The sequence below is a fragment of the Macrobrachium rosenbergii genome, chromosome 9 (assembly GCF_040412425.1).
Source record: "Macrobrachium rosenbergii isolate ZJJX-2024 chromosome 9, ASM4041242v1, whole genome shotgun sequence".
NCBI lineage: Eukaryota > Metazoa > Arthropoda > Malacostraca > Decapoda > Palaemonidae > Macrobrachium > Macrobrachium rosenbergii.
Window position 1 is genome coordinate 50,725,821 of NC_089749.1, and position 14,684 is coordinate 50,740,504.

General features: G+C 35.2%; 1 protein-coding gene across 1 annotated transcript in view; it reads right to left on the reverse strand.

The window, feature by feature from the left end:
* Positions 1-1,297: 1,297 nt before the first annotated feature.
* The window catches only part of LOC136841980 (mucin-2-like), a 30,574-nt gene continuing 17,187 nt past the window's right edge, over positions 1,298-14,684 (reverse strand). The window contains exons 3-7 of the mRNA XM_067109385.1: positions 13,938-14,043; positions 3,492-3,629; positions 2,744-2,920; positions 2,361-2,432; positions 1,298-1,333 (exon numbers count right to left, since the gene is read on the reverse strand). Of these exons, the coding sequence (XP_066965486.1) occupies positions 1,298-1,333; positions 2,361-2,432; positions 2,744-2,920; positions 3,492-3,629; positions 13,938-14,043 (529 nt within the window). The remainder of the gene's footprint in view (positions 1,334-2,360; positions 2,433-2,743; positions 2,921-3,491; positions 3,630-13,937; positions 14,044-14,684) is intronic.

The following is a 14,684-nucleotide window of genomic DNA, read 5'->3' on the forward strand; positions in this document are numbered from 1 at the left end:
GACAGATAATGAATAATCAAGAGTAAAATCTTCAGTCCACTGTTTGTATGGAATATAAAATACAAAAAAAAATTGCTATTTCATGGCTAGCATTTTATTTTACCATTTTTCAAAGATCGCTCCCAAAAAGTATAGGCAGTCAGGGATGCAAATAAACATGGAGGAACCAAAAAAATGTATATTAAAAATTAGCCAACTATAGATGTTTAAGAAAAAAATGCAAATTTTTTATGTTTAAAAATGTCCTCCACATTGCATTGGGGTATACTCAGAGCTATGCATTCAACATCACAGTGTCATGACTATAAAGTAAAAAGATAACGTCATTACCAGTGGTTTTGTTCTGTACATCTGAGATGTCTACCACGGATGCTTGAACTTTGCCCAGCCAATTTTCAACAACATTTGCGTTGCCAGATGTATTTTGGTAGATGGAGCACGTATCAAATACGCAGTTGTCTGAAAAGTGAGGTAAATGGTCGATATTTTCTTATAACAATTTATAAAGTTTCAGTTACTATCTATTCATTTTTTATCTATAAAGCTACTTGTCGTGTCTCAGAAATCCTTAGCATATGAAATTACTGCTTATGGATGAAATACTTTCTTCAGAATTAATGATTACACTCTCTCTCTCTCTCTCTCTCTCTCTCTCTCTCTCTCTCTCTCTCTCTCTCTCTCTCTCTCTCTCTCATTTACCATAATAACGGGAATGTTAAGCCTGCATCAAAGTCCAAATATATTTTCATCCAAAACAACAGTTGCCCGTATTTATATAAAGTTGCAGGGTGAGAGGTGTATTTAAGGCATGTTTGTAGTGACAGTTTCTTACACTCAACAATATCACTGATGCCTAAGGACGACGTCGACATGGCTTCCTTTACATAACATGCAATCAAAGTAAACAAACTTTAGAATAAACCCAGCCTATAAATTCCCTATAGTTGTAGGGTACTGGCTTACAGGTGAACTAAGTACAAAATTTACATGGTACTTTCATATACTTGCATACAAATGGAACCAACCTTTATATATGTTTTTGTATGAAAGTTTGTTTCCCTACACCTCACTGGATCCTGGTATGATTACATTCTAGTACTTTTCACCAGCTTGAAGATATTTTCATATGCCTAGTTGGGTTTTAGATTGAAACTAGTGTAGTGAAACAAATTTTCTTAACAAATCATATTTAAAGGTTCGATACATCTGTATGCAATGAATGCCAAGGATATGGAAGTGCCGTGTAAGTTTTGTACTTGGTTCACCTGTGAGCCTTTACCCTACAACAATAGGGAATTTACAAACCATGCTTCTCTGTCAAGTTTCCTCTTAACTGGGTCAATTCCAAAAAAAAATTGTTTATACAGATAACATGGTTCATTGCTATAATTTGAATCTACATCATTCTTGTTCTCTGTCTTCCTCGATGCTTCACTGAACATTGCCATTGTGATTTGCTTCATAATATGGAACTACTAAATCAGTGACCCAACGGAAAGTGTCATGTTTCACCTCTTACTGATTCAAATAAAGGTTTTTTTGTAGTTTGGTAAGTGCACATTCTAAAAAAACATTTATTTGAATCAGTTCTGCATTACTTTCTCTTCAGAAATTTTTGGACTGTGATCTTCATTGTTGCTGGAGTTGTTATTAAACCTTTCCCATTTTAAGATATCTGATTAATATTACTCTCCATACAGCCTGTACAGTATACCATTGTTCCTTCGTGTTCTCAGAGCAGATGAATTAAACAAACAGTTTTACCCATCACCAACTTTTATGCTTACAGAAAATTTACACGAAAGTAAACAAACTACTCCAAAACCATTTGCAGTTCTTTAAAGGTATAATTGTTTTTCACTGCTTCTACTAAGTACACTTTTACCAGCAGTCACCTGCCTGTCTACTTTGTCCAGACAGCAACATCGGGAACTGATCTAAAAAAAACTTCAGTTCAGCAGACCTTGAATTTCTGTCGTTCCCTCAATTTTAGCAATGATTCTTTACTGCCACTATGCTTTGGTGGACCCACACAATAGTTATCAGAATACTCTCTCTCTCTCTCTCTCTCTCTCTCTCTCTCTCTCTCTCTCTCTCTCTCTCTCTCTCTCTCTCTCTCTCTCTCTCTCTCTCTCTGCTTTGAAAAGAATGAAAACCAACCAATCAGAACACTGATCATCTCCTGAGATAGAATTCTGAGTCCACAACAGTTTGATTACACTGACTGCGTAGTCTGTCTTCAACCTCTTTTCCAAGGTGCAATTCCTAACCTGTGGATTGAAAATGAAGTGTTCAGTACAGCGGTATATGTATAAGATAACTGTCTTTCAATTCCATTACAATACAGGAACCTCACTTACCTCATTTCTTTTCATTCTTTCCACTGCTAGCTGAGGAGTTGTACCATGAAGGGCCCCCTTGGCACAAGTGGCCTGCAAGTAAAATTTTAAGATTTTACTTTCATTGAATTTTTAAGCTGTAATTAATTCATTAAGGGAGAATATTAAGATAATAGAGTAAATTGATTTAGAGATCTTTAAGCTGGCCCACTTAACATTATATGAGAAGAAACAGGTCTTTTCAAAAACAGATAAATATATTAATTTCCTCAAGACACCACACCACTCAAGGCTACTTACTAATTAAGTTTACTTTAAAATGAACTCATTCTGTAATATCATTACACTGTTAAGTTATTGGCAATAAGCTACAAGCACTAATTCATTCCATAAGTTTTCCCTACCTCCCAAGAGTCCGGAAACACTACTCCCGTAGGATAGCGTTCTAATGCAGCAGTAGTTCCATCTCTTTTGGTGAAGTCATTATCGACATTTTCATCGAAGTAGCCACAGAGTCCATATAATTTCCCATGGAATTCAGGTGATGCCCAGACGGACAAAGACGAACCACACTTCTCCACCTGAAAAGTTTTGCCATTGACTTGACCCAACTGCCATTTTTCGTAAGAAAAGTTTAACAACTTTCACTTACATTCTTACCCCAACAAAGATATAAATTTTACTGAATGAAATAGCACTTTACAACAGTAATTTTACACTTACTTGCATCAGCATAAATAGCTACATAAAAGCTACTTTATTCTCATGACTCTGTTTCAGGTTTTACACTGAATAATGTTTACTTATTTCTAATCTGCCACTGCTATGCAGCAAGGGTTTTCCCTGCAGAGACAAAATATAAAATCCAGATTATGATTGCTATTAGCATGGTACATCTTTCGTGATATCTGAATAAAAGTAAGAAAACATAACCATATTTCGGTTTTATGATTTTCTTACTACTGTATAATGAAGGTAAATAAAATTCTCTTATTCAATACTACTTCTGGCTGATTCATAGCTTTCAGTAATCAAAGCCAGAGTCAGCTCTCAATCATATCACAAACGATCAAAAATGATAAAGGAAAGGCAACACAGATTTTTAAAGTCTTCCATAAGTTGTAAATGAAAAAAAATCCATAGGGTACTGACAGCTATTTGACTGGAACCAAGAAGGCGAATACATCCGTAGCCATACCTCCAGGCTAACACTTGGTGCTCAGTTGCGCCTTCCTTCACAAACCTTGGTATGTGATCCAGAATCTCGTACAACACCCCATTAACCAAAACCTGCAAGCATATGATATATTGACAAAGTTATGATATATTCATAAAAAGTAAATTTAAAAACTTTCATTAAATTCCTCAAAGCCCAATTAATTTGTTTTCTAATCCATATATATATATATATATATATATATATATATATATATATATATATATATATATATATATATATATATATATATATATATATATATATATATATATATATATATATATATATATACACACACACACACACACACACACACGGTGTTTCTGAAATTAGAACCCTCTACAGCATAAACTAAAATTGATATGGACAAAAACAAAAGTAATTCAGAACAGGTATTTATTCAAGTTTCTCTCAGAGTATTTAATATTTTGTGTGGCTTCCATCTGCCTGTACCACAGCCTGCATTCTTGAGGGGTATGATTTCAGCAAATCGCAAAAAAGCCGAGACTCAAACTCCATTTCCCTGAGCACTTCGGTCACCTCTCTTCGCAGGTCGTCGAAGCTTGTTATACCATCATAGTTCACTGTGCGCGCTTCAACACGATCCTTTAAGATACTACCAATGTTTTCACATACATTAAAGTCAGGGGAGCTACCTGGAAATTCACTTGACGAGAAGAAATTGGTACCATTGTTTCAAAGCAGCTCCTGTGTCTGGAGAGCCTTGAAACATGGTGCCTTATCATGTAAAAATGGGACTTCTTCAACAGATAATACATTTTCAGGATCTTTGAGGAAAGGAAATACTCCACCAGTAAGCACAGTTTCTCTGAAGTATTCGCCATTCCATGACTGTCCTTTTTCTTTGGTGATCCACATTAACCGTTTGGCTGTGAAACAGAGAAAAATTCCCAAACATTCAGGAAATTTCACAACTTGGCGATAGCGCACATCATCGCTGTTATCATCCAACTTTGCAGCCCAAACGATGTCATTTTTATGATTTGGCTTCCTGACTATGTAAATGAAGAATTCATCTGATGTGGCAACATGGAGAAAGTCAGCTTCATCCCAATCTAAGAAATGAACCACAAAACCATGCACGGTCTTCTCTCTGTTGCTGAGTGATGTTGGGCTTGCTGATAACATGAAATGGCTTGATACCAGATTTTTTCAACTCATGATATACAGCACTATAAGTTCTCTTTTTCCCTTTTTGTTTCTAGTTCAAGCACCAATTTACGTAAAGACTTTCTTGGTCTACCCACTGCCTCAGCTATGATGTCTTTTGACTCCTGAGAAAGGACTTCAGGCCTTCCAAGATTCTCACTCTTTTTGCGATGACAGTCATATGGATTTTTGTTCGTTTCTTTTAACAAAGGATTCATCTCTTTTAATGCATTTAGCTATCCAGGAATGTGAAATGAAGGATGTGCCAGCATCCCTGGCCTCTCTGAAGGTTATAGCCCAGATTCGGTCAATCCATCTGATTTCCTCAGAGTCGTTAGCCATGGCTGTATGTATCTAACTCTGTCACTCAGTCTGAAAATACAAGAAATGTAAAATGAAAAATGGCTTAATAGAAACTTAAAATAATGTACTTGGAGATAGGCTATAGCAGAAAACTTCATAACTTTCCATTTGTTCTGTGGAGGGGGCTCTAATTTCAAAACACTGGTGTGTATATATATATATATATATATATATATATATATATATATATATATATATATATATATATATATATATATATATATATATATATATATATATATAGTCATGAAGTGACCAAGTACCTGGTTATCACACAACTAGTCACAAAATCCAAAAATTTACCTCACTTCAGCCAGATACCTGAACCCTCATAACAATAAAATTATGACGTAAACACTCTCAAGGTTATAGTGATCCCTTAAAACTTGCTTATCACTTGAAAAATCAAATTAAGTTTATCAAGTTATGTGTGAGGTATTGAGATATACTACATAAAGAAGGGCATCACTCCATCAAACAACTATTAATTGTTTCCCTGGTCTTCATTCACTTCCATTTAGGAGAGGAGAACAAAACATATCTATCACTTGCATACACAAATAACCATATTCACTGGTGGTCAAAGATGAAACGTGTTTTTAAAACTTTGAATACAAAAATTTTTTTCTAACTTCAGAGACCACAGGTCTACCCCAAAGCCAAATCAAAAAGTCCTTCAAAAGAAGGCATCGTGCTTACCCCATACAAAAATGGGAATAAAAGCACGTTAAAAGAAGAAGAAGAAGAAGAGGTTAAAATTAGATTTCACAATCTGAAAAAACTTACCATTACTGGAAAACAATATAAGATTTAATCAATTCTTAAACAAGATTAATTCACAAAACTTTAAATTATCAAGAAATTATGTTAACTAAGCAAAATTCAAATGATCAAGATTTACTCAAGATTTGAAAAAGGAATCTTAACAAATGTAAATAAAACCATGTATGCAATGTTAAAGTATCAACATATGTAAAATGTTAAGTAAATAAATGTTAAACCACCAACACAAAAGTTTGGGTAACACTATGAAATTGCAAACATGAGAACATACAAAAAATGCAAAGTCAAGAATACACAAAAATGCAAAAAAAGAACATACAAAAATGCAAAAAAAATTTATCACCAGTAATTTCACTAAGTCAAAATCTGACGTCTTTTATTTTACCATGGTAAAAATAAGTAAAACCACTTTACCTTATACAAGTTTCTGAACACTTTTACCAACTCTTGCTGCAGCTCAAAACACAATTGTTATACGACACGGTTACACTAATAGTTCCACTAAACTCACATCTTAAATTATACATCAGGAGCGTGACCACAAAATTTTACTTTCTTCTGAAGGAAGAGGGGATAAGAGAGAGAGAGAGAGAGAGAGAGAGAGAGAGAGACCAACCTAACTCTACCAAGTTTCTGTCTTAACTGGACTGCTTCTCAAAAGCCAAAACTCTACTATGAGAATTAACCTGTGTTGCCAGTTAGGCATTTTTGGAATTGGGTCACTGTGGAAGAAAACAGGAATAAACAGAGTTTCTTCCTCTGGAGAAGGGAAAATAAACAAGATAATTTTTTCCCTGGCTCTAGAGAGCTATATAGGCCTGTCCTCTTATCTGTATAATTGACAGGGGTTTCCTGTGGCACACTTGTCCAAACAGAGAAGGCTTCGGGATCGGGCAGCTAATCTGAACCTGTCAACCTACATCTCTTTAGCTAATAGAGGATTTCCTGTCTTAACACTTGTGCAAACAACAAACTTTTAGACTAGCCACTGTTATCAAACTTGTCATCTCATCTCCCTTTAGCTGACAACTTAATTGGTTTAAGAGTCTCTCTCGCATAAAGGATTTCCTGTGGTCACCCACTTGACACCTGAACAAACATTCAGCTGTGCACACAAGAGCTACTCCCTAACACAAAACATGACAAATACAAGAGAAAATATATCAAAAGTGCAAAAAACATTAATTTTACAGAAAACACATATATATATATATATATATATATATATATATATATATATATATATATATATATATATATATACATACAAGCAGTCCCGGTTATCGGCAGCATCAGTTATCGATCCGGTTTTATGGTGCTTGTCTAGAGATGACGATAACTGGATTTTCGACCCCGATTCCCAGTTATCGTCGCTGATAACCGGTTATCAGCACTGATCGCCGGTTATCAGTGCCGATAACCAGGAATCAGTGCTATTATCACCGATTTTTGGTTATCATCATGCTGTCGGGAATGGAACCCCACCAATAACCAGTGACTGCCTGTGTGTGTATATATATATATATATATATATATATATATATATATATATATATATATATATATATATATATATATATATATATATATATATATACACCTGTATATATGTTGTCGGGAGGTGGTTCTCTTCTTCGATAACTTTGTGTGTCTCACATGGGCTTTGTCTTCAGAGGGAACAGTTTGCTTGTTGCACTCAACTTAACATGCTTAGATGTCAGCTATCTTGGAATTTCACAAGTTTTTTAATGTCTTGGTTTGAAATGAGAAATATGGTTCCTTGAAATTACTTTATTCTGGTTTTAAAGTTCTTATGAGCTTTCTTCCACCTTGTATATGGGTAGCCGTAAATGACTGCGTCTTTATCTTAATAAGGCACTTTGTAACTTTTATAAGTCTGAAACTTAGACTTAAGATTCATCTCCTATTAGTCTCTGTGCACTCACAAAATTTTATCTAAGTCCACAAACACTTGAGGCTCGCAGTGTCACCTCCACAGACCACCCACACTACCCTCTTTTTTTTTCTTGTTCTCTCTCTCTCTCTCTCTCTCTCTCTCTCTCTCTCTCTCTCTCTCTCTCTCTCTCTCTCTCTCTCTCTAGTGTTTCTGCTTATATTTGCTGATCCCTATTTTTAGCACCTCTAGTTATTCCATTTCGACTTTGTAGGTGTGTTCAATAGAATCCCTGTTGATAATTGGGCATTGCTCCCTTTTGAAAACACCTCCTGTCTCAATTCCAACCCTTGAAGGTGTGTCTCTGGGTATTCTTGTTGGGCATTGGACAAAGGGTTTCCATAGGGAGTCCTTAGAGATCTGGCTGGCACTGTTGGTACTGATTGGCCAAGCAGATAAGCCTGACTCTTAGAGGAGGAGCCTAAGTCCTTAGCTTCTCCCCTCAAATTAATCTAGGTACTTGAAGTCACTGCCGATATCAAGGCTCCATTAGTGGTATCCAATGCTAAGATTATGAATTTGCCTTAGTCTCCGATGTTGTGAACACTGAGGGTTCCTTCACTAACAATCTTGGATTTGTCTTTACACCACTTGAACCCACAGATATCTTCGGTGTGGTCTTCACATAAGAAAATCGTTCATAGTTCGTCTATGCCCTTCTCTGTTTACTTTCATATCTGATTTTCACTAAGATGCTGAAGGCAGTCCTTTTTCCATATAAGATACTCAACACTGATTTATTGTCGAACTTCGGGTGGTCCGACAACTGTGAATCCATTCAGGGTATCTCTTTATTGCTAATTCTCTGTTTATCACTTATTCTCTGCATGTCATTATTTGTTTATAAGACTCGGTATATAATTTCATTATTATTATATATATATATATATATATATATATATATATATATATATATATATATATATATATATATATATATATATATACAGTGGACCCCACCTATTTGCAGTTATGGATTCATGGCTTCACCTATTCGCAGCTTTGTCTCAGGAACATATGGACACATTATTCGCGGAAAATTTGCCCATTCGCGGTATTTTTCATAGAGAAATGTTCACTAATTACTGTACTTCCATTTAATTTTTGTGACTAAATGCACTTTTGTGACAGACTATTAATATACTCAGGCATAAGGCATTTTAGAGGTTTTTTTTTTTTTTGTTTGAACTATTAAAATAGGCAGTCATAAAATTTTTTAGAGGGGTTGTCAAATATTCATGTGGGTAATTGTATGCATCCCATAAAAACACGGGGTCGATGTGTGTGTGTGTATATATATATATATATATATATATATATATATATATATATATATATATATATATATATATATATATATTTATACACACATACAGTAATCCCTCAATTATCCAAATTAATAGAACCAAGGTCCCGTCGGACATGGGCAAAACCGGATAATGAAAAGTAAAAACTAGGGGTGAGCAAGGACATCTCCTAACCTTCCTCACCTACCACTGTCAATACCTCATTGTGGTCAACACTTAATATTCTTATAAACAACAACCATCACATTTTAAAGCAAAAACTTTATTTAAAAGCAATTATCTACCTTATTTTCCATATTTTTAACAAAATGAAGTCCATAGATACACTTAAAAACAAAAAGCAACCTGCTTTTTTTTTCCCCTCATATACGACACAGTTCAGTAGGCTACACGGTTTTAATTTACTATGAAATACATTGTGTTGTTCACATAAAAAGTAAAGCCCTTTTTGTCTTGTATGCAATGCAGTATGATAATTTACAAAATAACAATTCTAATAACACTATAAAAATACTTTTTACTCTCCCACTTACCTGTGTGCACTAACTTTCTTGCTTAACCTGTTAAGCGTCCCCCCCGGATGAGCTCGCCGCTAGCGTACCGTCACGCTTTTTCTTGCAATTAGCGGTCATATCACTGATGATAGTTTTTCAAAGTTAATATTGATTTTTATGCTTATAATTCGTACTGTAGTTAAGAGTAGGAATTTTATTAAATGATAGGATAAAAAACTATTACTACTACTATTATTTTATTTCATAAGACTACAAAATGCTGAATGAAAAGTGTTGTACATACATGCACTATTATTCTTTTGTATGCCAATCTCTAAAGCAGGGGGCTACACACAATCCATCTATGTACTCGTGATTGTGGAGACAAATGTTCTACATTCTCATCTAGAAACTGATTCGCAAATCTGTTTGTTTCTTTCACGATGTAATCAATGATTTCATCATCAAATTATTTCTCAAAAATTCTAATGGATTCTCTTTATCCTCAACTGAAAATTTCACGCCGGGATCAGCAACAAAAGTAAAGGGATCTCTCTCTCTCTCTCTCTCTCTGAGTCCAGTCACTCGGCAATGAAAAGTCATCTTCACTTCCACTATTGGAAGAAAAGTTTGTTTCTTCAATATCCTCATCATGGAGGATTTAGAACTAGAGCTCTCATCATCAAATATGTCTTCAGTATCAGACACCTCGTCTAGGATTTGATTTATCTCACCTGAAGACATACGCCTCCTCTTTGTGACATTCATTGAGAACGACGTCACAGTCATGTTGTCTCTGAAAACGCCCGAAGCGTACTGAAAAAAAAATAGTCATCTAGGCATCAAGCGACCAACTGAAAAGAGTTGCCAGGGAGGAAATACGTCATCAATTACAGCTTACGTGTTCTGAGAGTGTTACCAAATGATGTTCCAACATTTTCCATACGAGTAAACGTATTATTACGGGGCTGACAGCTTGAAAAGCAGAGTTAAAGTCTTGAACGTAATATCCCGTTGAAGGCGCTACCAAGTAGATCGCAGTAAACGTATTATTACGTGGGTGACGCTTAACAGGTTAAGATGGCTGGATGTTGAAAAAACTTAGGAGGTTTACTAGTCCTCTTCCTCCTCCTCCTCCTCCACCAGCATGGCTTTTGCCATGACCTTGCAGGCTTTACTCCAGGCTGTCTAATTGACAAATCCTGTGAAGCCTTAGTATCGTGTAGGGTTGACTGGGCAATGTTGTACTCCTCCATCATACGGGACCTGGTCCGATATTGCTTCATCCTCTCAACAATTTCCAATTTTTGTTTAGGGGTCAGCACCTTCCTTGCCCTCTTAGGACGAGGTTGGGCCATACATACAATCAGCAGCACAATACAAGCATGACCTGCAATGCTGCAAGCACCACTAAGAATGCCATGTGCGCCATAACATATGCATATTGAATACAAGCCCACTCTCAATCAGTTCAAAAGCGCGACTGAACAACCGCGAAGAGGGAAAACCGTCTTAGTTACTGAGTGCACTGAAGCTTAGAGATGTGGCAATTAGTATATGATATGTTTATGACAGTAGGCCTATCAGGCATTCAAAACCATAAAACGATGTGGTGCTTGTCCACCCACGCACCTTCTATGATTCGTTCCTAAACTGATGACGTATCCACATCAGCCAATAACAAGCGATAATATTCATGATTGTGTTAATTGACATCAAGCTTTTGAGCCAATAGCCATTGCGAAAGCTAACTCTTTTCCTCTAGCTCTTCTGTCTGTATGTTCATGAGTTTGTTTATTAACACATTACTGTTCTGTCTCATGTTTACCATTTTTTTATTTACTTTGCTCGATTTGATATACTGTACTGTACTCCATTAGAAGTTTAGTTGACTATGATCATCACACATATCATAACAGTACACAAGAGAATATTTTATCACTGTTGATATTTCATCTCTTATCACTGTAAAAATATTTAAAATGTGAATTTCACATGTATGCAAGACCACATCAAACAGGCTATAGCAAGTTTACCCACAACATGGAGTAGGTGTGTATGTACATTTTTTTTTTCTGCTTTGCTTGTTTTAATGTACCATACTTCATTACAAGTTTAGTTGATTCTAAATTATGATTATCACATTTATTGTAAATAGTACACAATAGAACATTTTATTACTGTTGATATTTCATCTCTAATAACCGTAAAAATATTTAAAATGCGAATTTCATATGTAGGCAAGACAAAACCAGACAGGCTGTAGCAAGTTCCCCAACGGCATGGAATGAGTGCATTCATATGTATGTAGGTACACACGGTTGCGTTTATTTTTGGTCTGTAAAACTAAAAAAAATGAGAAAATACAGCAAAAATACAAACGAGAATACTGTAGCATAAAATATAAGCAAAATAATGCAAGAGTGTGCGTGTTACTGTATTAGGCTTTAATGTAAACATGCCTCAGTTCTCTCTCTCTCTCTATATAACTTATATTGGTATCGTACATATCCTTTAATGTAATATCAATTAATGCTGTACCATAACATAAACACATGAAACTAAAACTCCAGGAAGTTCACAGCACCATCGAATGAGTGCATGCCTACGCAGATATGTGTTGCCATATTTTTTGCTTTGTCTAATTTACTGTACCATACTTCATTACAAGTTTAGTTGACTCTGTGATAATCTGGTAGGGTGGCTAGCGTTGTGGCATGCCGCTCAGATGTTGCAGGTTCATGTCCCCGAGTGATGGAAAATCAGTGGCTCTGTATCATGATCAGTTACTGCTGCAGTGTGGGGTCTGCAGTGGGAGGTTGCAACCAACATTCTTTGGAAGCTTGCATTTCAAGTCAGTGGCCCCTGTGTGCTTATTCCATGTGAATAGGCTTCATCTAATAATAATAATAATAATAATAATTATCACACACAACAGTACACAGAGAATATTTTATCACTGTTGATGTTTCATCTCTAATCACTGTAAAAAAAAAAAAGTTTACAATCCAAATTTTAAATGTAGGCAACACAAAACCAAACAGGCTACAGCAAGTTTACCCACGCCACGGAAATAGTACGTACATAACGGTGTCTTTTTTTTTTTTTTTTTTTTTGCTTTGCTCATTTTAATGTACTGTAATTCATTGCAAGTTTAATTGACAGTGATTATCACACATATCATAACAGCACACGAGAATACTTTATCACTGTTAATTTTTCATCTCTAATCACCTTAAAAATATTTAATATGCATATTTCATACATAGGCAAGAGAACACCAAAGTGACTATAGTAAGTTTACCCATGCCATGAAATAAGTGCGGACGTACATGTTGCTTTTCTTTTATCTTTTTGCTTTGCTTGATTTAATGTAATTTATTTCAGTACAAGTTCAGTTGATATTAAATATGATTACTGCAAATATCATAACAGTACACAAGAGAATTCTCTCTCTCTCTCTCTCTCTCTCTCTCTCTCTCTCTCTCCTGTACATATCCTTCAACAAACAAATATAAATTACTGTATCATAAACAGAAAAACATGACACCAAACAAGCTCTATCAAATTAGGTCTAATCCACTTCACCCATCCAACACTGTCTCCCACCCCTTCCCAGCCATAGAAATGGCTCCTCAGCTCCACACACCTTCCAAAACAACCCCCTTCTCTGAGCCTTCCTCTAACCAGCCTTACTGCCCCTTATCTCCGATGGCACCAAGCCATCCGACCCGATCACCATGGAAACTTCTTGATGCCTCCCCCACCCCCCAAAACCCTTTCCTGGTCAGCCTGAGCATTGGCAGTGTTACCAACATTTTCTTGAGGCCTCGCAGTATTGCCAACCATCAGAGGGTGGTTTTTTCAAAATTTATAGAAATTTATATACAGTATATCATACATCTTTGGGGCCTTGATCCCTGGTCCAGGTGTCAGATAATGTCGAGTTCCAGATAACGGTATTCTGGATAACTGCGAGATTACTGTATATAGCAGTGCACATATGTAGTTACATAATTAAGGTGTTGTTATAAAATTTTCTGAGGCATTTCTCTACGTCGGTTTCACTATTCTCAATTCCAGACATGGCACTTTTGTGGTAGCATAATACTAAAATGTTAAGACTTAAGGAAGAGATGATGATGAAGGACTGAGAGAGAGAGAGAGAGAGTGTTTCTTTTCTTGTTATATCAGACTAAACAAACTTGTTTTTAAGAACCAACTATCACCAACTGTGTCAGCAGATAAAACTGATCTTTAGGATCAAAAAAAGTAATTATTTGACACCAGAAATGAAATGTTCCTCACCTTGTAAAGGTCGGGTGTGTACCTTCCATACGCTCCCATTTTAACGACGGTCCCAGGGCTGTCTTTGAATGTGCTGGGTCCGACACAAGCAGCACCCCAACACTCCCTGGAAAATGTTGAATTCTTGGGATCATATAGATAAAGATCTAGTTCTATTTTCAATATTCATTCTGTACATGACGGGATGCTGCAAAGTATAGTTTTACTGTACAAAATACTGTCATTAGAAAATTTTAAAAAGTATGTATCAGTAGCTAATATGAGTAAAAAGTTTCTGTGCACATGGTTACAGATAAAAATAATTTTTAGTCATAATCATTGCTATTATATTTTATCAGCAATGAAAGCTGCCTACCATTCAGACAATCAAACATACATACATACATATATATATATATATATATATATATATATATATATATATATATATATATATATATATATATATATATATATATATATATATATATATATATATATATATCAGTGGTTCTCAATCTTTGAGTGATGGCACCTAACTAACTAATGTAATCATTACTGTGACACCCCTTCTTCACCATCCCACCATATCGCATGAATTAACTTCTTATTTAATGAATAAAATTATTTTCCATACTACATATATATATATATATATATATATATATATATATATATATATATATATATATATATATATATATATATATATGTGTGTGTGTGTGTGTGTGAATGCATTAGAGTAGACACACTGATAATAATTATATG